This window comes from Daphnia magna, linkage group LG1 (genome assembly GCF_020631705.1).
Source record: "Daphnia magna isolate NIES linkage group LG1, ASM2063170v1.1, whole genome shotgun sequence".
Classification (NCBI taxonomy): Eukaryota; Metazoa; Arthropoda; class Branchiopoda; order Diplostraca; family Daphniidae; genus Daphnia; species Daphnia magna.
Genome location: NC_059182.1, coordinates 15,872,213 through 15,895,884, shown reverse-complemented (window position 1 = coordinate 15,895,884; position 23,672 = coordinate 15,872,213). Strand labels below are relative to the sequence as shown.

The 23,672-nt window shown below is 42.0% G+C and overlaps 4 protein-coding genes across 9 annotated transcripts; all 4 read right to left on the bottom strand.

Moving 5' to 3' along the window:
- Positions 1–486: 486 nt before the first annotated feature.
- LOC116930547 (cytoplasmic polyadenylation element-binding protein 2) lies at positions 487–9,339 on the bottom strand. Of its 4 annotated transcripts, none has more exons than XM_045167481.1 (11): positions 9,165–9,339; positions 6,991–8,539; positions 4,949–5,063; positions 4,329–4,430; positions 3,837–4,019; positions 3,633–3,745; positions 3,483–3,569; positions 3,293–3,416; positions 2,965–3,146; positions 2,784–2,894; positions 487–2,715 (listed from the first exon to the last, which is right to left on the bottom strand). In XM_045167481.1, exons 2-11 carry the CDS (start codon positions 7,804–7,806, stop codon positions 2,602–2,604), a joined length of 1,947 nt encoding a protein of 648 aa, XP_045023416.1. In that variant the 5' UTR covers positions 7,807–8,539; positions 9,165–9,339; the 3' UTR covers positions 487–2,601. The 4 variants fall into 4 exon arrangements, with proteins under 4 accessions (XP_045023416.1, XP_045023472.1, XP_045023450.1 ...); XM_045167537.1 differs by having other exon boundaries at positions 4,329–4,427; positions 9,165–9,338; XM_045167515.1 differs by lacking the exon at positions 9,165–9,339 and adding an exon at positions 8,934–9,145.
- A 206-nt stretch (positions 9,340–9,545) lies between these two features.
- Positions 9,546–10,815, bottom strand: LOC116922861 (transmembrane emp24 domain-containing protein eca). Its single transcript, XM_045168124.1, has 5 exons — positions 10,629–10,815; positions 10,349–10,464; positions 10,156–10,260; positions 9,948–10,094; positions 9,546–9,822 (listed from the first exon to the last, which is right to left on the bottom strand). The coding sequence occupies exons 1-5, from the start codon at positions 10,756–10,758 to the stop codon at positions 9,673–9,675; spliced, it is 648 nt and encodes a 215-aa protein (XP_045024059.1). The 5' UTR covers positions 10,759–10,815; the 3' UTR covers positions 9,546–9,672.
- Positions 10,816–15,499: 4,684 nt separating this feature from the next.
- LOC116930931 (M-phase inducer phosphatase 1) lies at positions 15,500–21,021 on the bottom strand. Of its 2 annotated transcripts, XM_032938416.2 has the most exons (13): positions 20,844–21,021; positions 20,406–20,663; positions 20,199–20,241; positions 17,906–18,125; positions 17,719–17,840; positions 17,520–17,608; positions 17,363–17,454; positions 17,040–17,297; positions 16,805–16,957; positions 16,433–16,664; positions 16,127–16,292; positions 15,873–16,058; positions 15,500–15,784 (listed from the first exon to the last, which is right to left on the bottom strand). In XM_032938416.2, the coding sequence occupies exons 2-13, from the start codon at positions 20,608–20,610 to the stop codon at positions 15,511–15,513; spliced, it is 2,040 nt and encodes a 679-aa protein (XP_032794307.2). In that variant the 5' UTR covers positions 20,611–20,663; positions 20,844–21,021; the 3' UTR covers positions 15,500–15,510. The 2 variants fall into 2 exon arrangements, with proteins under 2 accessions (XP_032794307.2, XP_032794374.2); XM_032938483.2 differs by lacking the exons at positions 20,199–20,241; positions 20,406–20,663; positions 20,844–21,021 and adding an exon at positions 18,222–18,417.
- A 1,104-nt stretch (positions 21,022–22,125) lies between these two features.
- LOC116935138 (phosphoglycerate mutase 1) lies at positions 22,126–23,630 on the bottom strand. Of its 2 annotated transcripts, XM_045167891.1 has the most exons (5): positions 23,493–23,630; positions 23,013–23,245; positions 22,613–22,877; positions 22,328–22,535; positions 22,126–22,236 (listed from the first exon to the last, which is right to left on the bottom strand). In XM_045167891.1, exons 1-4 carry the CDS (start codon positions 23,587–23,589, stop codon positions 22,369–22,371), a joined length of 762 nt encoding a protein of 253 aa, XP_045023826.1. In that variant the 5' UTR covers positions 23,590–23,630; the 3' UTR covers positions 22,126–22,236; positions 22,328–22,368. The 2 variants fall into 2 exon arrangements, with proteins under 2 accessions (XP_045023826.1, XP_032798394.2); XM_032942503.2 differs by having other exon boundaries at positions 22,126–22,535.
- Positions 23,631–23,672: the final 42 nt, after the last annotated feature.

The window sequence follows — 23,672 nt, the reverse complement described above, 5'->3', positions numbered from 1 at the left end:
ATCAGGATTCGTATTATTTCGTCCTTTTTTTACCCACTAGGTGAAGCCTAATTTTGGAATACTGTCATATCTGGTTTTGTAAGAAGAATGGGAAAAACACATGGACTGGTAAGATAGAAAAGAAGGTGTTTGTTGTAATTTGAAATGTCTCAATTTAGAGCCAAAATTTGTTATTCCCAGTTCATCATTGGAATTCTGGAGTGTCTAATGATGTCACAGGGATTTCTCACTAATTTAATCGTCGATTTTGTTAGGACTTACGAGCCTATACTACCTTTTTGTGCCTTCTAATATTAGTGAACAATGTAATGTATGTAACTCGTGGCTCAACGTTTGAGCATCGGCAATGCAAGCTGAATGTTTGAGGATCGATTCCCGAAAGAGTTAATCTCTGAAAAAGTTCCAATACATCAGATTAATCGAAATATATAAAGATTGTAAATCAATCAGCAGGTAAGTAAAACTCTCGTGAACATAAGGTTCAAGTACTTTTTGAAAGATTTTTATTTAATTTTGGTAGAAAAAAAGAGGCGGGATGACCTAAGTTCCCGAAAAAATCTCCACGAATTACAAAAAACATAAACGATTATACAAAAAGAACGTCTTTACAAAAAGAAAAACAAAAATAATAAAAATAAAACAGGCAAGCCAAACACCAGGATTGAAAAGATTTCACCAAAAATTGTTGTATCAAAATTCCTTGCAAAAGCGAAGGAGAGCGGGTGCAAAAGATGGGGGGTGGGGGCAGGTTGGAAACCACGGATTTTCGGATCTTCTTCTTTGTTTTGCTTTTTTCTTTTCTCCCCAGAAACATTACCGAGTAACTTTTCTTTTTTCTTGAACGTTTCTTTTTTCCTTAAGTGCCGTACTCCTGGTTTAGATATTAAACTAGATTACAAGGATGGATCCAGTTCCTAAGTTTGAACTACCTATCCAGGTTGATGGGTGGATGAAAACAGGTTGAATAGGATTATCACATGGAGAACGGACAAGCCAGAAAACTCATGGAGAAGGTGTATATGTGTTGACTCCCGCACAGGGGAATCGAGAGGAAGAATAGTGTTGATTTCCAAGACGATTAGAAAAATAGAGACAGAAAAATAAATTGAAACTTGCGGCCATAGAAAAAAGACGTCATACCCCGCCTGAAATTGCAATGTAAAAAAACGATGAGGAAACAAACACCACAACCTGGGTTGGTTTTCACCCACCTTTTACCTAACCGTTCAACAACTGGTTAGTAGTAGTAAACAATTTAACAATAAAGCTATTGGAGGGCGGGGGAGGGGACGACTAAAATGACAATCACACAAATACAAAACTAGTCCATCTTTTTGCTTTTGGGTCTTCCCCTCATTTTTTTAAAGGGCCATTCTGGGGTGACAGAAAAAAGTCAACTCCCTCGGGTTTTCATTTTCTATCAATCCCGATAGACCACATACCACTAACATAAACAATTTTTTCTCCTTTGTGATTACAGAAAGGGAGAAATTTTCAAAAAATATATGTATAAATATAAAAAGCTTTAACCGGTTAAGAAAAAAAAAAAAACGAACACGCAAGGTTTTGTTTTAAAAACAAAGAAAAAAAATAGAAAAAAAAATGGTTTGGGTTTGTGGGGTAAAAGATGGTATATAAAACTGACTAGGTTAAGACATTATCAGGAAATAAGAAACAATCAACAGAAAGTTAAAATTCCAACAAGGAAACTGACCATACAGTTGATTTTTTTTTTTTTTCAGTCCGCCCCATTACGGTTTATGTTCTTACGCGACAAGGAAGAACAAATTAGGCCTACTACCAGAAGATAAAAATAGGTGTTAATTAAATTTGAAAAAAAAAAAATAAAAATTACTTTCAAGATCAATTAACCTCCTACTAATTTTTGTTTGTTTTTTTGTTTTTGTTTGTTGTTGTTGTTGTTTTTTTTTTTTTTTTTTTGCATTAAATTATATCGACTACTCAGGCTAACGAAAATTAACAGCTGAAGAAATAAACTAAATTTTAACTTTGCAAAAGCAACATCTTTCATTGCCAAATGAAAAAGAGAAGAAAAACTGTTTTATAACTAGTTGGAGAGAAAAATAGAATTTGATTATTCTCTACATTTAAAAAAAAAAAAAGAAAAACCCTAAACAAAAATAATACTTCATTCTACAACCCAAAACAAATTCTTTGGTTTAGAAAGTCTTTTGGACTAAAGAAAGTACTTGAGGAAATGAAGTAGTAATCTAAGATATCGGAATTTGTTGCAAGCCCCAGCTAGTCCAAGAACCTTTCCCTTTCCAGGTTGAGAAAACAATAAACGGCATTGAAGCTGATGGGAATAAATGACGACCAATTGTCCTACTTCCTCAAGACGAATGCTTGGATTTCAGAGAGGAAAATAAGTCTTCGCTGAATTGCATCTACAAACCAGACCCCACCCACACCTGCGCAGTGTCTGAGTGTTTGGTAACCGATGGTTGAGATGTAAGAAAATTAGAAAGAAAAGAGTGCAAGAGGGAGAAAGAGAGAGAGAGGGGGTGAGAAAAAAAGGAGATAGAGGAGAGAAAGAGGTAGGGAGAAATAGACTTTCAACTATCGATTTTTTGCGAGGCTTCACCAACGAAAGTGAACGGTTCGAGGTCGATCGGCTCCTTCCTTGACGAGTGGCTTGTGAAACTCTCTGCCTGGGCGAGAATGAACCATGGCCCAGCAATGCTCACAATAGTACTATAGTAACAAATGGCTTGAATAGGTAACGGCCTTTGGCGCTGATTTTGTATCTACAGTTAATATACCTGAAGACATGTAACGTTGGCACAGAAGAAAGGGGCGAACCTTCCAGCTGAGCGGCTTCCTTGGCACTCATCGCAGAATTGATCGTCCAGAACGTATGGTTTAACTTCAACCTACATTGAATTATTTTCGTTAAATCATGTTTTCACGATAATCGTCAATCTTCCCTCCTAGTTGTCTTACTCGTTTGTCGATGTCTCCGTGTTGCAACTGCACAAATCTCGCACTAATTGCGGCGATATACGACTGCTGATTACTGAACGCTACACGTCCCGCTCCCTTAGGATACTTCAGTTCGGGATCTATGTCGATTCCAGCATAGCAAACGCCTCCGTAGAGTCGATCCATAATTAGAGCGAGTTCGACTTTACAAAGAAAAGAATACCCAAATAAATCAAAATGAACAAACAATAAGATTACGTTCACAACGATAAAGGCTAAAAAATAAAACGGAGGAAGATCTTCCTACGCAAAGATCGACTTATCGATCGGTCTCAAATGCGTTCCCTACCAGCTTTCAATGGACGTGGTACTCCGCCAACAAAGACTGTTTTGCGTGGGTCTAGCGGCAGAGAAGCATCTAGAACGAAGTCGGCGTCAGACAATTTCCACGGCCTTATTTGTACTGGCTTATCCTGGATCAAGAATGGGAAATGTCAAAGCTAAGACTACAACCATCGTATTTATTCACAACGTTGTACCTTGATTGTCGGTGACGAAACGCAAAGATACAATTTATCTTCTTCTTGCATACAAGTTTCAATCAACTGCTGAACAGAGTTTTCTTCCTGTATAATGAAAACAGAAAGGTTAAAATCAACGATTGCGATTGAACGCACACGGTTGCTTACCTGAAACAAGAGAAACGCGTAGCCTTTTGGAGGAAAGTAAGATTTACTTTCAGCTTTGTGAGGCCAGTCGACCACCAACGACCCAAAACGACGAAAACTGGCATTGATTTCCTCTTTGGAATTGCAAAAAAGGCCAACGAGTTAGAACGATAAGACATTTTGACAAGGACTCTCGATATCTGAGTCTACTTCAACACACGATACCTTCATCAATGTCGGGGGGGAGACCACCAACAAAGACTTTTCGCGAATAGCGCTCTCCAGATTCAGATCCAGAGGTCGAAACGGGACTCCTCGGAGATATACGCGATGGAGAGGGTAGACAGTGCGGTTGCGAATGAATAGACAGAGATGGCAGGTAGTTACCACCATTCATCCCGAAGCAATCTATTGTAAACATCAAAGAGAAAACATCGTTAGTTTACTGAAATGGCTTGGAAGTCACCAATCGATGAACTGACTTCCTTTTCTTAAAGGGCAAAGGAATTTAAACCAAGAGGGAAAAAAAAAAAAAAAAAAAAAATAAAATAAAGTTCGGGGGTCATGTTAGTCACTAAAGGAATCAATAGGAGCTCGTCGAACGTAGTCATGGCAACTTGTTTGGCCTTTACTGGAGATTCCATTGCTATAAAACCGGTGCCACCAGTGCATTTCTAAGGATTCAATTGACCTCGATCAATGTAGCGCCACAATTACCCAATCCAGCCATTCCTCCAAGTCCCATGGTCAGTCCCATGCCGTTGTCCTCGCCTCCGTAATTCACATCCGTCCCATCCAATGCCGAATAGTACTTTCCTGCTAAAACAAAAACCATACGCGGAAAAAGAAAGAAATTTTACTTTTGAGGAAAGACCATCCATCATTTTACTACACTAATCCACCACTGGTAGTAGAAATCTACTTGGCTTCACAAGGCTCATGTTCCAAGTTTTCTATACGTTTATGCCCCCTGACATGTAATCACGCTGGACGTGAGCCGGCATACATTTTGTTTGCACTTTTAATTGCTTTCATTTCAAACGCGGCTTAGGTTCAGTTCCTTCGCCATTGAATAACACAAAGTTGCACATGACGTCACGGCGAGCCCGATTATTGATTCAGGGAGGAAGTACCACGTGATAGAGACGGTCTCGAGTGTGGGCGGGCCGGTACATCGGCTCTTTCGCCCCCCCCCCCCCTTTGCCCCCTCTTCCTCCCGCTCTGTGCGTTCTATCCGCGGACGCAGGCCGCAGCTGCACCAGTCCAGCGTTTTTATAATGAGCTAATCAATAACATCAAATACATCAAAGAGAAACGTCAATCGGGTTCATCATCACCTTTGGATTGTTGGTCCTGTCCGTCACTGACTGTGTTATGCATCATATCGTGCAGGTAGTATTCCAGTCCACGCATATTATCCAACGGACTCGGCGTGATCGATCCGTGAGGGTCCTGCATAAACAAAGGGATCATCTCGATTAGTTTCACATGGTTTACGAAAAGGTTTCCTTCAAAAACGCATTCGCTGCCAACTGGTTGCTCGCTCCGCCCTTTCTTTTTCCAGCCAAGAGACTGAAAATAGAACGCCAACAACCAAGAGCAAAATAAAAATAAAAAAAATCACAAGGAAACAAAACAAAACAAAAAATCTAAAAAAAGGATAAAAAGGGAAACCAGTTGAGAAAAATTTACACTCTAGACCCAGATTCCGGATGTATCTGGGTCGCTTGGCATTTAAGTTCGATAGCAGAAAAAATTTCCTAATAGCCATTGTCACGACACGTGACGGGTACAACTTAAGCAAGATTGGAAAGAATGGCTTCTTAATTTCCAAGAAGCCGATCAATAGTTCATATACGACGCTCATACACAAGTGATAACTTTTTCTCTTCTTGCAGGTAGTCCACCGACGCATCCCAATCCAATCGTCCTGATGTCTGATATCACGTGAACTTTTCTAACGACCCGGTTAAAACTTGTTATTTATCACGACAAGAAAAAGGAATTTGTATGTGGGATAGACTCTCTGCGCTTGGTACGGGAGAGACCGCATCCTTCCGTCGAATTTCGAAACAAATACAACGCAGTGTGACCCGTTTTTCTAGGCTAGAACTATAGGTTCATTGATTCTATTTTGAATCCGGACAGTGTCTCCCGCATCCTTCTATTTACAAGGAGAATTCATGTATAGTAATCTTATCGATTGGGAAGACTTGCGCGATTTTGTTTCGTGGATCGTGCACACGTACACACACACATGGACGATGCACAATTTTGAATCAATACGCGCGTTCCTCCCTGGCATTTTCATTGCTCTCCGCCCTCCCCACAGGAAATCCGCCTGGAACCCAAAGACTTTGAGGTAAATTGACATGGTACATCGAAACCCAAACGCCAGATCTTATTACTAACGAATTGAAACCGATAGGGACACAATAAAACATGTTTTTCTGTTATCCGAGAAAGAGTGTTAGGTCACCAAAAAACCAAAAAGAAAGATTTTCGGAAACGCGGAAAATTGGAGAGCTGAATTGACAGGTCGTACAGAGCAGCTTAATCGAGCGGTACCGCCTCCGCCGCCACGATTAAGCGTAGGTAGTATACAGTGACGAGGCAGAGGTGGAGGGGGGGGGGGGGGTAGTTGCGTAGAAGAGTCGAGTTCTCGTTTATTTTCCCTCTCGCTCTTGCTTTCTCGTGGATTGTTCGACATTGCAGGGTCTTCTGACGTCAGAGCTCTGCGTCGTCATGGTTACCTGCCTCACAATGACACCTCCAGGGTGTGCGAGAAATGGGTATTAAAATAAGGAATATCTCTCTTGATGCACTGTCCAAATCTTGGAACTGAGATCAGCGATGCTAATAGCATTCCTTTGAGTCCAGCCTTCCGGATAATTATCAAGCTAACTTCAATCGGAAATTACATTACTTGCAGCTACAACAAGGCAAATTCAATTCATAGATGTGGGTGGCTTCCATAAAAAGGCTACATGAAACAATTTTGTTGTTGATTGACAAATATCGTGATACGATGATTTGATAATAAATTAATAACAGATGGGGACGATTCGGCGGCCATTTTGGAAGTGGTTCGCACGTTCATAGGGAGTGGGCGGAAAAGCAGTTACGGCTGCAGATGGGTTTGCGTATCCCATTACCGGTGGAAGAGACGCATAGAACTTGTCATGTGGCACACAATCGATGTCGTATCCAGCTGACATAAACTTTTACTACACTTATCAGCCGAGGTCGGGTTACAAAGAAGAAAGGTCGCGCCTTATCGAAAACAAAAAACTAGACTCATCAATCACCACATCCGCCAATAGGTCATCAAAAGGTCGAAGGCGTATGTGATAACACAAAATCAACAGTCTGTTAGTACCTGATACATATAGTCGCTGTTCTCGTCGATGTTGGTTACTTCCAAGGTAGGCGGAGCCATATGGAACTGTGTGGAGCCAAAGACGTTGTTCTTTCCTGGGTAGGACGTGCTGCGACGAAACCGACTTCCACCGAAGCCGTTCTGGCCATTGGCCATATAACCGGCTGCAGCAGCTGTCGGATTGGTCATCGAACCAGCCATGCCATACGTATGGTGATTATTAAGGCCTTTGCGGCTCACCGGAGTAGTCGAAACACCCAAACTGGCCCATGGTGAACCAGCAGATTGGGAAAATGGGGCGAAAGCCGAATTCAGTCCATGACCGAACGGATTGTTCGGAACTCCACCACAACTACCACTGACACCAACACCACCACCTCCTCCGCCACTACCGGCCACACCGCCGGCCAAGTTGGGAGCCGAACGACCGCGATTCCACAGTCCAGACGAAGACGGACTCAAATGAGAAGTGCAATTGGTTGGGCTCGGTGGTCCACCACTTCCGCTCGACCAGGGCGAAGAGAAGGTCGAGGACGCCGGCGATTTGTTGGCGTTGATGACTCCAGGTAGGAGGAAATTGGATGGCGAGCTTGGCCCTGAACGGGGTGTCGACGTCGTCGTCGTCGTCGTCAGACTCGGACTGAGATGATGAGAGCCCGTTATAGGCCGCCGCTGTTGGCTCGGACTTGGAGGCGAATGCGGAGATAAAGGATGATAGCCCGATTCGGCACTACTGCTACAACTGCTAGACGTCGACGATGACCATAGTCCAGCTGAAGGAGACGGACTAAGGCTGGAGAGCAGCGAAGAACTCATTAATCCGCCCGACGAGGCTAGTATGACCACCAAGGCCACCGTGCTCTCCTGTGTTGCTGCCGTTGTGGCTTAAGCTGGACCTTCCAGAGTCTGGTGTCGATAGTTCCGGATCAGCTACGTCCCCATTCGACGTCGAATTCCCACCATTGCCCGAAAAGCTGTGGTTTCCGCTGTAGATGTTGGGATGCAAATGAGGCGACAATGAAGATGAGGACGATGAAGAAGAAGATGACGAAGAATCCGAGCCTCCAGCTTTGACCGAAAGTGGCGAGATGGGCAATGAAAGCCCAACCGTATGGTCTGACGAACAGATGTTCACGCCCAAGTTCAATCCGACGCCATTCTTAACAATATTTCCCGACGTCGTGGCGGTTGCGGACGATGTCGCTGCTGCTGGATGCGCTTCATCTTGCATGGCTCGTTTGGATTCGTTGACGATGAAGCTTTTCTGCTAGTCACGAATTTAGGCCAACTTGTTTTTTCTTTTCTTTTTTGAATCTTTTTTTTTTTTTCCCAACCAAACAAGGAAATTCTCTGCGCTTCACGGTGCAGGTTGGCTGGGTAGAATAGTCTGTAGTTTCTTGTCCTCTTTATTTTCCCCTCTAGAAAAAGCCGGCTTTGCTGGTTGCTGGCCTTGGGAGTCCCAAACGATGTGTGAAGGTCGGCCAAGGTGGAGGACCAGCGCTCTCTGTCTCTCTCTCTTGCTCGTTCTGCGGGCACTGGCGTCTCCTTCCTGTGTTAGATAAAAAGTACAGACAATTCGTCAAGGAATGCATGACGTTTCTCGTAAGTTCTTGCAAACCCAAACCGCAACAAGCCAATGGCCCATCTACAGGGCCATCACACCCTACACACACATACGTACACACACACAGAGAATTTGATGGAAAGTGAGTGGCTACAAGGAAACCGCAAAGACAAAAATTGGCTTAAACTAATCTTTGGAAAAATAAAAACCGTAGAGGAAATCACGACCAATTTTTTCCTTTTCGTCGTACACATCTGCCTTTACATTTCCAAAATACAAATGGCGACTTAGAATTTCTGTGGGAATTCCAAGGCATTCATTCGACAGACTAAAAGGACACCAAAACCGAGCCTATCATGTAGGTAAAATCCCAACTCACGAAATATGCAGAAGCTGTATACAATCCGGTTTCGAGAGGTCGCTCAACTCCCGAAAATAGAAACTATGGCTCGTTTTTTTTCTCCCTTCACGTAGCAAAACCCAAAACGTATGATGGACACCAGACAAGAGAGAAAATAATCGCCTTTGGATGGACCACAGCCTGAAGCCGACACCACTCACAATTTCCAAGGTTCACACAGCAACAGCAGTGAAAATACTGAAAACGTACCCAGTTTCGGATGGAATGGAATCAAATCCCGAAATCCTGTGATGAGTTTTCTTGGTCGTTAACTCGGGAAGAGTCTCAGTAGGAGACAAAATAATTCTTTAGCCAAAACTGCGCCGAGTTCCTTACCACTCTGTTGGCGACTCACGACTCGTAAGAACTCTCATAGCTGCCTCTAGTCAGCTGATCATCCAACGGGCACCAGGGAACTTCCGCATTGACGTTGACGACAGCGACCAACGCCATCTGCCGGTCATTTCAAGCACTCGTCTGATTTTAATGGACAAATGGGAATGAAAAGAAAAATTAATGAACTTCTTTTGTTTCCCTTTACCACAACAGCTTCACGTTATTATTTGTTTTTTCGAAACTGCAACAAATAAAAACATGGGTATCAACTTTTATTTCATGTTCTTAGCAATCGTAAAGTCAATTTTAGAAAAAAAAAAAGGAAAAAAAACACGAGATAAGAAACCGAAATAGACGGACAACACAATCAGTTTTCTCCTTTCTAAACGAGTTTCTTGGCTTCGAAGAATTTCTTGAGATGTCTCATTTGCCAAGCGCCCATCACCAAGAGAATGGCCGTTTGTGTCAACGACCACCAAAGAACTCGTTGATTAGTGCTCTCGCTTGTCTGTCGGAATCGCTCCTCACGAATCTACCATTAACCACCAAGGAAAAATTAGATTTGCAAAATGGGAGTGACAAATTATACAAAAAATAATCACATTTGTTAGCAATAAGATACAATATAGGGCAATGTTAGTTGTGAAAGCAACTTACACGTTGGTAGTTTTGCTCTTTATTGATCTGATCTACTTGGGCCAGCAATTGACGCACACGTAGTTGAAGCTCTGTTAACTTTTCCTTCTGTGCAATGCCAGCATAGTCCATGGTTTGTTCTCCAACATGAATATCTAAATGGACTCTCTGTTGAAAAGTTAAACATTAATGTTGCTCTATTTAAAGACCTTTTTAAAACTACACTTACCAACTGAGTGCCAGAAAACCATTTGGTGCTGTTTGAATATAAACAAATGATATGTTCTCCAGGGGTGTGGGATGTGAAAGTAAATCTTCCTTCTGAGCTGTACACCTGTTACAGAACAATAAATTTCTCACCTTCTGATAATGTAGGAAACTTAATTTCTGATAATGTAGTCAAGTATGTTGCCAATATTTACCCTAGACAAGACAACTTTGTCATCAGGATCTTTAACCTCGACATGCATTCCAATCCCAGGGCTTGATGGCATAAACCCACCAGTACGAGGATCATACAACTGCACCTTATAATTGCCTGTAAATTAAAACGTGATTGAAAAAATATCATTTCATCGATTTTTACGTCCAAAGGCAATTGGCTTGAATACAAGGTAACGGATTGAGGTGACACGAAAAACAATGATGACGTGGCCTCCTATCGGGAACAGATTTACAACAAGAAAACTACGCAGAACTTACCAATCACCATAGTTTCATCTGGAATTTCCTCGATGAAACATTTTCTTTCCGTTTCCGCTATATGAAAGTAAAGACCAGATACACATGATAAATATATAACGAAAATTAACGAAATGCCAAGGAACTGCATTTTCCCGGCTTCAGTTGAGACTATCGACAACCAGGTAGAAAAATGACAGTGACACCTTGCGGAGTTAAAGGAACATGAGCAGCGTTGCCATTCGGGAATAACCGTAAACCATTACAAAAAAATGGCGAAAATTGAATGTGAATTTGTGATGAATTGATGACTTCTAGATTTCGTAGCCTACGTATACTAGAAACTATAGGTATGTCTTTCTTCTTTAACTAAGTTTACTGATTCTGAGCTACGTAACCTTGTGTGGAAAAAAGTTATGAAAAACATCGCGAGGAAAACGAAAAAAAAAAAAAACTCAAAATCAAGGCTGGCCGTCGTTACAGCCAAGGACACGAATGATACAATTTAGAAAAGCTGGAAAGGGAAACAGAAAGGGGTTCAGAAAAGGGTGAATTGAAACAATCTGTATTTGCTCAATGCATGCCTTATCCCATTTGACTACTTTTGACAACAAATACAAATCATGAAATAGTTTTACGAAACGTCGAGAAATTGATAGTCTATTCAGTCCCTTTTTATTAATTTTCTTAATTTACCTATGAATGAGGGGTGAAAATTTAACAGATGTCCACAAGAAAATAACATACCTAAAAAAATCAGTTAATTGCTAGATACTGAGAAACTTTTAGAGTCTTGGGAAATGGCAATTGTTCTAAAACACACTGTTTGCTAAATTCTGTCCAAAGAGATTTCCTCGGCGTATCTTTTCATGCGTGGCGAGATAGAAGTTTTGTTTCAATTATCCTTATCTACCTCTAATGATATAAAACAATATAAATTTATTTTGACAAAATCAAAACCAGCAGGTTCAGAGGTTATCTCCTTTAAAGGGAAAATACTTTAAATCGTTCCACGAAAACAGATATACGCATAAAGCTGGGGGAAAGGGAGCGTCTTTTATGTAAGAGCTCTGAGTCAAAACAAATCCGATGTGGTTTGCATGCCTGTCTATGCAACCAGACCGTTGCATTTTTCCTACCTTAGGTTCTTTGTGTAAATATCTCATGTTGAAATTCTTCGCATGTGTCTCGCTCGCCTTACCGTGGACAACAGGTAAAGATGTGCCCTTTACCTAACCTATTCGATAGAATGGGACTGAAAGAGAGAAAGTAAGGGAGTGGGACACAATCTCAGATACGTACAATCCACTAGTCATACAATACATAACGGAAATAAAACACGTACAACTTGCACTCGTTTCCGCAAAAATAAAATGACAATTTTTTTCCCTTCTATACAGATCAAGTTCAGATTATACCATTGATTGTAAATTCCGTTAGATTTTGCATAACATCGTGTTTTTCTAGTTTTGTCGCTAGACTCTTATCGTAAAACCAGTAAATTAACGGATTCGTAACTGGTGAAATGATTGAGCATAGGAGCATACTCAGGTCGTCACTGACCTAGTTCTTTGAAACAAAAAAACTCGCTTGAAGTTGAAATTGAAAAGCGGCAACTTCACCAACATTTTTGTATGACAAATACAAAGCTTAAAACAGTTGGCTTGCTGAAATCATTTCCATCATGCTTGTCATTTTCCAAAATTACGTTTAATACTAGACTTTGGGTGGAAGATCTCGCAAGAGTATCGGAATTCCCTACCCAGAATCCCTTTAACGAGAAATTATAAGGAAATGCACTCAGGATGTGGGTAATTCCACAATTCCCACAATTGAAGTCGTGGAAAATGCTGATGGAAGTATAAGAGGTTACACGGGGATCACCCTATTTGAAACCCAGAATCGTCATAATCCATGGATTGTGATAAGTCTGGTTATGGAAGAGCACGGTACGCGACCTACGTCATGAGCCGAGTTAAATAGTTCCAGGTAGAAAATCACCATTTTTATGATGTAATATAGGGTTCCAAAACTGATCGGATTCGCAAGTTTTGACATATTTCAAGGGATCAGTTTGAAAAAAAAAAAATCTATCGTTTTGTCTCTCTTCCTCTCTCCCCCCCCCTCTTCTAATGAAACTAGTGATAAAAAGATTCGATTTATTCTTAGCAATGTTTCAGTTAAACGTATGCATAATTCATAGGGAATAAGCAAGCTCTGTAGTGCACTAAATGTTCCCCTTCTATTGTGATCGGCCTCTTTCCTTTCAATGACAATCCCCACCGGTCCGATTTTGTACCGTTGTATCTTTTTTTCGCACCTGTTCGCGGCGTATAAAGACACGACAAACTGAGAGAAAAAACCTTGTTATCCGTTAACAAAGGATACATCTAGTGTGCACACGTCCGCCTACGCTTCTTCTGAACGATCCAAAAATATCATCTAGGTGAAAGAATGGGCATTGAAGAAAAAGACGATAGAAAAGGCTTGTTCTTGTGTCAGCAGAAAGATTGAAAGAAAAAGAGGCGGATCCTCCATGTTTGGAACAATCCAGCCCACGGAATATAAGAGGATTATTAGTTTTCTTTATTATTTTTTTAAAACTCCTTGTTCTATCTTTCTAGTTCTCTTACTCCGTTCTATTACAATACACACTCTGCCTTCGGACATATTAGTGCGGCAGTGTATTGATAAATTTGCAGCTGACGAGGATTAATATCTTGACGGGGCTGGGCAGATGGCCTTTGCCCGTTTTCCACCCTTTTAAACCCCAAGGTCGAAGCAGCCAAAGTTATACTTGCTACCAACTGCTGTTTCCGTACTTGCACTACTGCTGTTCCACTTTCTTTATTTAACAACCACACTCTTCTTGTGGTAAATATCGGCGGAAACGAAAGAAGTTCATGACCTGAAAAAAATAAAAATAAAATAAAATAGGCTCACTCAGGCTGATTTGGACGTGCGCACATGTACACAGCCATTGCCGCGTCCTACAAATAGCTAATAGGCGAAAAAGATCCCGCCTCTCTCTTGTGCTTTATTAGCCGCATGTGTTTAGAAGGGTGCCAAATGAATTTCCAAAATCTTCTATCTTTAGCTCTTAATGACTTGGAGCTTGCTTAAACATTAATTTGGGGAAAAGATAAAAAAGCACTTGGACAAAAGAGAAATAGTGGCCCAGTACTTTTGTAAATCATGGTACTAGGCACGAAGTACTTGTCAATCGTCTTTAAAGAAACTTCAGCTTTTCAGGGCAATTGTTGGGGTTTTCATCACGGCCGCACAAGAAAGAACATATCGGTCTTTCTAAATTCGTTGGGAATCTTCTTTTACTTGTACGTAAAAAAGATGGCTATCACCACCTTGTTCAAGATCTGAAATCAAACCTGAAACCATGTTTGTTCACTTCCTATGAATGTTTTTCGGTTTCAAAGGCACGGCCGTTGTTGATGTCCATACTACAAACGAGTCTCTGTCGCCGAAGCGATACAAGAAGAGCCAAAAGGGATGAGTTTCTAATTCACTCGGCCGATGTAATGCGAGGCTATGGTCTACGGAATCTCATCCTTACGAATGTAATGTTTACTGGACCCAGGTCGAAAAACTATCATTTGTCCGCGGCGGATGGGCAACTTGTTATGCACTGGAACTCGAAGCCTTCGGTCTACGATAAACAACAAACCGGCGGCCGCGCAGCTTCTTAAAAACTCCTCCGCAATGCGCAGTCTTGTGTGTTTAGAAAGGAATGGAAGAAAAGGAATTCTTTTGACCATCTGAGGATCCCTTGGCCCATCAGCGGAGGTAAATCTCTCTTTTTCCATTCTGTGTGCCGTCTTCAGTCTTTCGCTTTAGTGCGACGCACAGAGCTACAGCAGCGGAGGCTTTCCCTCGTGTTAACAGTTATTAAACCATGCTAACAAAGGAAGGCTAAAACGGCGCCATCGTGGACGCTAGGCGCCCCCCCCCCCCCGATTGACGATGAAGGACGTAAGAGGGGATCGATTTTTTTTCTTTTTTTCTTCCCCATCTATGCCAGCATACAATGTTCGACTGGCAACGGAAATATTCAATGAGCACACACACCACCTTTTGTGTCGCCAAACACTTTTTCGGCAGTTCTCACACCGATATACATTCAACCGTAGTAGGGCTCTCTCTTTTTTTTTTTTCTCCTCTGATCATGAAATTGATCTACTTCAGAAACGAGTAAAGCGAGTTTTTTGTTTGTGTGAGTTATATTTATACCAAATGAGATTTTGAAAAAAAAAAAATCAGACTCACTAAGGACAATTACACACGCATACATATGGTACGCAAAGGGTTTGGGTGTAGTAAAATGGAAAGAGTTCAACATCAACTGTGAGCAAATGAATATGACCGATTCGATCATTACAGATGTGGGAGATCTCCCAGTATTCTTCAACAATCGATAGTATTACTCGCGCTCCAAAAAAAAAAATGCACTACCACTACGAATGTACAAAATTTCACGTCAATCGAACAGAAAATAAGACTTTTTTAAAATATTTTTTTTTGTGGACACATTTCTAAAATGAAAAAAAAAAATATGTTTGGAGAGGAATAGGAAAGAATTGAAATTCCCACCGCGTTAAAAGGACCACTCATGCGAACAAAGAAAAGGTGGGGAGAAGGGAGAGACCATCGGGACTTCAGCATTGCACATTTCTGTTGTGTGTAAGATTGGGGAAAATGGAGCGGAGTGCGAGGTGAGAACCAATGGCACATCCCGGGGAATTACTAGGGTAAATGGGGGAGAATCATAACGGGGAACAGGATGGGAGAAAGTTGGTAAAAAAGAAAAATTCATACACACACGAAGGACCCGCTAACAATTAACTTATTAATTTTTAGTTACTTTTGTTGTGTTTTTAAAAAATGAACATTAAAGCAATTCTAATCGTCGAGAGGTAGATTTTGTTAACGGTCGGCCCGATTTGCCTTCGCCGTTGCAAGACTTGGTTTTAGCTCGGCACCTGCGCAGGTCCTCTTCGTGACCCTGCTGGTTCATGGGCAGGTAGCTTCTGGGTTCGCACAGCTGGTCAAATTGCTCGTAGAAGGCCTTGTAGCCACCGTGGAGCAAATAGACCTCGGGCCAGTGAAGGGCCGGATAATTGTCCTTGTTGTCATCACGGTCCTTGTTACGCAAATACCGAGAGCTGACGGAATCAGCGAGACAAAACACAAACAAAAATTCAGTTCAAGTCGAGTCCGAGAAGTACTAGATAAAGCATCAAGGGCACTTACAGAGCTGGGCCTCTCTCCGAAGAGAATTCACAGTGAAAAATGAGGATGTCCCTCTTCTTCTCCTGATCGTGGGTGGTCGTAGGGGCTTGATGTCTTCTACCCTCCATGAAGACACTCCAAACCATGTCTTTGGTCCACAAATTGACGGCATCGCTGATATGGCCGTTTTCGTACTCATACGGATATCTAGAGAACAAAAGAATACCCATCAGGAGTTGTAAGAGAATATCTAGAAAATAAAAAATCAAAACTACCTGCAATCAATGATGGTATATTTTTCTACGTAATCCTGGAATTTGCCGTTGATCAAATCTACCAAGGTCTGCGGCGTAATACATTTTAAATCCTGATGTTTTCCTGGCGTCAGCGGTAGTGCAAAGGGTCGGGTAAAATCTCCGATGAGGTCAGGCTCTTCCGTAGCTGAAAGGCAAATAAAAAGAAGGATGTCGTTATGTTAGATTTGGGGAAACGGAAAGCCACATGACACTTTTAAATGCAATCCGGCTGAGAAAAGAGCAAGGCCTGGGGAAGAAAAAAAAAAAAAGAAAGACAGAACTTACATCGTTGAAGGGCGCGCATAATAGTCGCTTCCGTCTCGGAATGGCATCTCTGGATACGATGGGGTAGTTTCGATAGAGCCACCGTTTTGTTGTTGTTCCCGACATTGTGATCCAAACTTGTGAACACGGGCCGGTCGTCATTGTCGTCCTTCCGCCTTTTGTTTTCCTGCTGTTGGACAGCCGAGTCTACGGAAGACGAGGGCTCACTCCTCTTGAATGGGGGACCTCCAACCTATATTCCAAGCGATCAGATAACCACAATTATCACAACCATATGTTCCAGAATGGAAAGAGCAGAGGGGTTTGAGAGGGTGTCACTTTACCCACTCAAAGTTTGCTCAGTTTTGGGGAAAAAAACGAACGAGATCTTACCGGCTGAATTACTCGTGAGGGCTGCATACGCAATCTCAAGGCATGTAGGCCTAGAGGGGGGAGGGGGCTCGATCCAGAGTCTTCATCCTGGAGGAACAGGCCACGGGCTACAGGAGACTGATTCAAAGGAGAATCATAGCACACATTGCGCGTCTAAAAATTGTGGAGAAATGAGCATCAAACACCGATTCACACAAGAAAACAAAATCTATAAATTAAATAGACGAGCCCTTACGGTAGGGGTAGTCTGGTCGAACATGGATTGTGACCGCCGGAATGATGGTCGGCCGAACTTTTCGACGACTGCAGCTTCTTTGGGGACACGGAGGAATTCATTGTGGCCCATAGATTCGTCAACCTTAGTCTTGGCGACGCTGAAGGCTGGAGGAGACAGACTGTCTTCATGACTGAACTGTCTAGTGGCACGCTCGCTAAGCGGGGTAGCAATCAGCTGACTCAGTGAAACCGAGTTGGGTAAACCCTGGTCTTCCTCCTAAAAGACGTGCACTCATTAGCCGATGCGCATCAACAAGAAAATAGTCAACGGGGTATAGTCACCTCATACAACTCGTCGGGGATTCCCTCATCATCCCCGTTAGACATGAAACTGAAGTCCAGTTTAGCTGGACCGTCGTACTTTTGTGAACCACCTGAAACAAGAAATCATTAAGCGTTAATTCTCAGCACTCGGCATAAGGGATGACAGTAAACCTACCAGCACTCAGGGAACTACCATTGGAGCGGATAGAAGCAGGGCTAGTGTTGCGGTCTGAAATGCGACGGTGAAAGAGGGGCTCTGGGTACCTGGAACGCGCCAAAAACAACAAAACAAAACAAAAGAAACACAAAATTATTCTCCCTTCCTTTTCCGCTCGTCAAACTTCAAGCTAATGACAAGTTGATGGCTTTTTTACTTGAAGTATTTGGAATCTTCTGGAAAGCAGCCACTGTCTTGAGAGTCAACATCTTCTATACTAGGAAGGCGTGTCGAAGATATACCAGAAGACACGGGCTGAGTTGGCTTAGCGAAGCTCGACTGAAGACAAAATCAAGATTGTTAACGGATCTGTATCGTCTCGGAGTCAAGACCAAGTCTCCTACCTTTATGGGACTGCTGCTGTCGACACGGCCTTTGATAGGGCTGTTGACGTCGAGACGGGTAAGAGCTAGTCTGCGGGGACTACGTCTACTCAGAAAATCCTCTGAGCTCTTGGTCTTCTCTGGAGAACCAACGGCGTCAGCAAAGGATCGAATTGAAGTGTAGCTGTTTTCTTTCTCATTCAGCGAATCCAGTAATTCACCGCTGCTGAGAGCTAGTGATCTTTAAAAATAGAAAAATGAATATGAATACTAGTTCGCCAAGCGCACTTTTGATGGAAACATTTCACGGACAAATCAATAGAAAGTGTGTGCCAACCTAAGACTTTTTTCAGTTAGAGACAACTGTTTCCAGTTCCAATAGGACATAGTGCGATCACAGGTATGCATTGGAAACAACCAATACACACAAGTTAAAGTTGCTGGAAGGATACAAAAGACAGACGAGACCAGAGAGAAGATACGAAACAGTGGACAACGGATCAACGACTGACAGTCTGGAGAAGAAGAAAAATATATTTCTCAATTTCCTTCGAAGGGCTCCTCCCAGACCTCTCCCCTCGAGTTCCAAGCTATTCTATTCACAAGCTCCACCCCCTACTACCCCCAGGATCCCCTTTCCCTTCTACATTGTCTCTCGGGTTCCAGCTTCGCACTAAGTTGAGTCCTGGATCGGCACGGCAACACTATTGCGTTCTGAAAACTTCACCTTCAAGCCGTCATAATTGCGCCAAATCAGGTCGTAAGACGAAGAAAAAATTGATAAATCCCAGTCCCAAAGTGTCAAAGGTACGGCGCCAGTTTTAACATTTTTGCGCTGTGGGAAAGGTTGCAATGGACGCAACTTATGAAGTACTGCGTCAACGCAGACATGTGCCAGACCTTACATTCATAACAAAGACTTCGGAGGGTGACGTTATAGCGTAGGGGAAGAACATAGAGGGTCATCGCGCACACGCACAGACGGAGCGGAAGAGGGAAATCTATGAACTGTGAGCAAGGAAGCATTGAGCAAATAACTATAAGGGCAGAGTAGTAACACATTCCACATATGGCCACCCCAAAGCTTGCTGTTGGTCCCATATTGCATCCGCTGAAGACCAACATAGCACAACCGACTTGCTCTTCTCCCCCTTTCTCTCGTTCATAGAGCCGAGGAAGAAAAAAAACGCCACAACGGCCGGAAGGTTTTGAATTTTCCCGCCTGACTTTGGCTATGTTCGAGGGGAGTTTGACGTGGCTACAAAGATCCACCGTGGGTTTCCGATTTCTCACCCCAAATATAACACAGGCGTAAAAAAAAAAAGGAGAGAGAGAGAACGAGAGAACTAGACCTTCAGAAAGGCAGGAAAGAGCATCGAAGCCGAGGATATTTAAACAGCTCAACCGAACAGGTTAACGGTCTTGCCTTAGGGTACGAACCGAAAACCTTGCTCTCTTTTTCTCTGCTCTCCCGAAACGTCTCCAGGCATTCCAACTGCTCTTGCCCGTTGAAAGGCAGATGGCTTTTACAAGCGCCTTCAATACCCCCCCGCTCGTTCCGGATTTCAGCAGCTGTTGGATTTTTTTTTTCCCGAGTATAGCAACCCTCCCTCTCGTTATATTTCCTCACTGAGAAATGATTACGTTGGAAATCGGTTCACGTATACGAGCACGTGTGCGTCCATTGTCTGCAGTAACTGAATATTGCTATCGCGCCTTATCTCCCGTCTCGAAGCACTTTGACTCGATCTCCAATTCCAGTGGCAGACCTGTGCCCCATTCAAAAAATCTTGATTGACCCAACGGTCTTTGAAAACATCAAGTCGGTTGGGAAAAAGGAAATGAGCAGTGGTTTTTTTTTTTAAGGGAGAGGGAATAACCGGGCCAGAAGGAAAGCGGACAAAGACAACAGGGCTCTACAAAGTCAAGGACGGCCATCCAACTTTCTTGTTTTTTTCATCCCTTCCAAAGCCCGTCTGGCCCTTTTTTTCGCGCTGTGTTGTCCACTTCCCACTGACACTTTGTGTGGCCAAAGTCAAACCAAACACCAACGGTCACTTTTTTACTCCGCACTCCTCCTCTTTCAACCTCAAAAAGTTGAAAGATGCTGCCGCTCGATAGCTAGAGCTTTTTTCTTTTCTTTTTGTTAACTGTAGAAAAAAGGAGGGAAATATAGGTCGAACGAGGTCGATTGAAATCGCATTCCCCTCTTGCCTGTCGCTTCATTTGAAGGGATTATCACCATTTAAACCCTTTCTATTACAAGCCAGACACTGCCCACCACCACAAAACTAAACAAAGAAGCAAAACATACCCTTTTGAGCCTACGATGGTTTCCATGTCCGCGTCCAAGTTATCTAAACAAAAACATGAGGATCAGCAATAGTCATGCACTTTCTGGCTGCAACCCACATGTCATCACACAGGAAGAAGGCATGAGGGTTGACCATACCAAAATATAGACCATAGACAGGAAATGCATTGTCTTTGGTACAACTTTTGCTGTTAGGTATTGAATTACCATGAGATAAGAATCTTCTTTTTGGAGTTGAGTCCAGGCTGGCACCGCTCAGGTTATGCACCAAGTTAGTCATGGGAGACATCACAGCCATTTCAAAATTACTTGATCTTATTTTGCTGAGATTGGGTAGCCTTTGACTGGATTCCAAGTACAAGTTTCGTTGACTTTTGGGACGAGACTTCCCAGTGCTGTTCTCACTATCCATGTTGTATCAGAAAGCAGTACTTCACGAAGATATTTGAAATGGAAGTACTAGAACTGAACAAGTAAAAGTAAAAAAAGAGAAAGATTATCGGTAACTTGTTGCTTGTTTACGAAAGACAGTGGATGTCTCAAAACTCCCAAGAGAGACTAGCTACATGCAACACATCGGTTGGGGCAACGGAAATTTTAGAGGGTGGGAACAGGAAATGGTGGAAAATAACAGATTAGACTTACTTGCTTGATTCAAACTGTGGAAAAGTAGATGATACAAGTCAATTGAACTAATACTGCATGATATAGACAGTTCACGGGGTAAAAATTTAGCTTTGATCGAGTTTTAGATGGCGACAAACTCCTTCGAAGACACCATTCACGTTCGATTCACTCTGCCGCCATCACATCAACTGCGACCATAGCGTCACGTAGCGGGATTATGGCACTCTAACGCCATCTATTGTGTTACCGAAAGCCGGTTTTCAATTTTCAAACTTCTTATCGTAACCTCTCATTAGAATTCAGTTGAGCATTGCTTAACATAGCTTAGACGGTTACTCAGAATACGAAAAACGGCAATGAACTTCCTACTTCGTCGTTATCTACTCCTTTATTGAAATGGTCACATGCAAAACAATGACGGGAACGTTTAAAGTAGTCGAGTGCAAATAATGGCACCTCAAGTATAATCTCCATAGATCTTTGAAAAATTTATTTGTTTAATACCAATTTGATATGATTTAAACTAAGTTACTACCCTTCAAGAAGCAGTGTCTCGTGAGAAATATGTTTTTGTGTAACAACAGTTACACTCGAGCTTGATCCCAGAAGACTTTAGACAATTATTTGAATACTGAACTTAATATAATAGATATCAATAAGCTCAATGAATCCGGTTAACAATCGTATTTCTCAAGGGAGATTGTTTAGATATCCAGGTGATAAGAGTAACACCCACATATAATCCCACAAGATTTGAAACCATTTAATACTTAGTTAATATTTAATTTAGCTTATACGATAATCATGAGATTTCATAATTTCCTGGCAAAAGAAATTTTTTAAAATTAACAAATACGATCTCATGAAGCTTTAAAAAAAAACTCTCTTCATTTTTGGTTTTCAGAACATATAAATTGGTAGTTTGGCCAAACGGTTTTGATGCCAAGGCTATGTTAGATGCCATTCCATCACAAACCCTTTTTATCCATAGGCTGCATATAGCGCGTTCAGGTCCTGAATACATAGTGCACCGCGGAGCCATAAATTGTTTCCTATTCAACCATCTACTGAGAATCAGGTAGTTTTCCAAGCAGGGTTGTCACAGCTGGAATGCAGTTCCCCCTCCAGGGAGAAGAGTAAAACTGTGAAAGAGAGCGGTGGACCATGGTCAGATCGAATGTCCTGCCGCAGGTCCATTCTCCATCACTACAACCATTCTATACCTTTTTAAGCCGGTGCCCTTCTATAATTGTGGCTTATAAATAATATTTTTGGGAGACTATTGAAGGAATTTCTAGTATTCCCACATAGAAAGCTGTATTCTGTTTTGTTCATAACTACAGAAAAACACCGATCCAGAAGCACAACGACTAGATGAGGTTTCTTGTTTTTCTTTTTGCTTGCTTAGCTTCTATTGCACAAAAACTTAGTAATTAGGAGAAATTCTAAAGTGTTAAAATGCAATATACAATGGGTGAAGAGAAAAACAATCAGGAACACACCAAAGTGACAGGAGTGAAGAGCTTAAGAGCGTCTTCTGAATTCATTTAGCTTTTCCTTGATTAGCAACGGCCTCCATAGCTTTGCGAACGGTTTCTTCGTCTCCCAGAAACTGCATGGATGTGATTGGCTTTAAATTTTCATCGAGCTCGTAAACAAACGGAATTCCGGTGGGTAAATTGAGCCCCATGATAGCATCCTCAGACATATCTACAGAGAAATAACAGCAATACGGTCGTATAGTTTTATGATTGGTAACGTATTTAGATAGATTGATAACGTCTTACTGTCCAAGTGCTTTACGATGCCCCTGAGCGAATTTCCATGAGCAGCGATTAGAATACTTTTGCCCTCTTTGATTTGTGGAACGATCACATCGTTCCAATAGGGCAAAGTTCGCTGGATGGTTAATTTCAAAGACTCAAACAATGGAAATTCATCCTTGCTTGGCTCAACGGCGTAACGAGGGTCATCCATGATAATTTTGTAGAATTCACTCGACTCCTCAAGAGGGGGAGGAGGTACGTCGAAACTTCTCCGCCAAATTTGAACCTAAACATTTAGAATTTTATTTATGTTAAAATTGAGTTGGCTTTTTTTCAGGAATTGGAAGAAAAATAAGGCAAAGTTATAAATTTTTTATTTATTTTATTGCCTAAGAAGTAAAGCAATTGGGCAATAGTTTACCTGAGCTTCACCATGCTTAGCAGCAGTCTCAGTTTTGTTGAGTCCAGTGAGTCCACCATAATGACGCTCATTGAGTCGCCAAGTCTTATGAACAGGAATGTCAGTTTGTCCCAGTTCTTCTAAGATAGTTTGCAATGTGATTTGGGCTCTGGTCAATGCTGATGTGTGAGCAACATCAAAATGATAACCAGCTTCTTTCAATGCCTTTCCAGCAGCATGAGCCTCCTTAACTCCTACGAGAAAAGATTTTATCACATTAAAATTACTTTAAGTGTATGTCATATCCATGTTAGAAGCAACAAATTTATGTCATGAGAAACATTTTAGAACTTTTTCCCTTCCTATAATTAAACATCTTAATGTTCTCAGGGTCAAACAATTAGTTATCTAGATTAAGTTGAAATAACCTTGTCCTTAATCAACCTTTCTACATTTATTGCCTCTGTAAATGTTTGAGTTAGCGTGATCGCGTGATATTACCATTTTCACTGAGATCAGCATCAAACCATCCACAGAAACGATTCTCCTTGTTCCAAGCACTTTCTCCATGACGGACCATTACGATCTTGTAGACCATTTTTCTGAGATTCAAGAAACCACAGGCTTTCAGTTTCAAAGTCACGGTAACAATGCCGGTATTGAGTCGACCGCTGCTGAACG

Bases quoted from the DNA above. Each gene is read 5' to 3' on its own strand.
- LOC116930547 (XM_045167481.1), bottom strand. From the start codon at position 7,806: ATGAGTTCTTCGCTGCTCTCCAGCCTTAGTCCGTCTCCTTCAGCTGGA. The intron at 4,431-4,948 runs GTGATGATGAAC...TTTTTGTTTTAG, and splicing joins ACAGGACCAACAATCCAAAG to CAGGAAAGTACTATTCGGCA. The intron at 3,570-3,632 runs GTAAGCAACCGT...TTCATTATACAG, and splicing joins ACGCGTTTCTCTTGTTTCAG to GAAGAAAACTCTGTTCAGCA.
- LOC116922861 (XM_045168124.1), bottom strand. From the start codon at position 10,758: ATGCAGTTCCTTGGCATTTCGTTAATTTTCGTTATATATTTATCATGT. The intron at 10,261-10,348 runs GTAAATATTGGC...GTTCTGTAACAG, and splicing joins ACAAAGTTGTCTTGTCTAGG to GTGTACAGCTCAGAAGGAAG. The intron at 10,095-10,155 runs GTAAGTGTAGTT...ACTTTTCAACAG, and splicing joins GGTTTTCTGGCACTCAGTTG to AGAGTCCATTTAGATATTCA.
- LOC116930931 (XM_032938416.2), bottom strand. From the start codon at position 20,610: ATGGATAGTGAGAACAGCACTGGGAAGTCTCGTCCCAAAAGTCAACGA. The intron at 17,841-17,905 runs GTAGGAGACTTG...TTTTGTCTTCAG, and splicing joins ACAGCAGCAGTCCCATAAAG to TCGAGCTTCGCTAAGCCAAC. The intron at 16,665-16,804 runs GTAAGATCTCGT...CTTGGAATATAG, and splicing joins CCTCACGAGTAATTCAGCCG to GTTGGAGGTCCCCCATTCAA.
- LOC116935138 (XM_032942503.2), bottom strand. From the start codon at position 23,589: ATGGTCTACAAGATCGTAATGGTCCGTCATGGAGAAAGTGCTTGGAAC. The intron at 22,878-23,012 runs GTAAACTATTGC...CTAAATGTTTAG, and splicing joins CTAAGCATGGTGAAGCTCAG to GTTCAAATTTGGCGGAGAAG. The intron at 22,536-22,612 runs GTAAGACGTTAT...ATTTCTCTGTAG, and splicing joins CATCGTAAAGCACTTGGACA to ATATGTCTGAGGATGCTATC.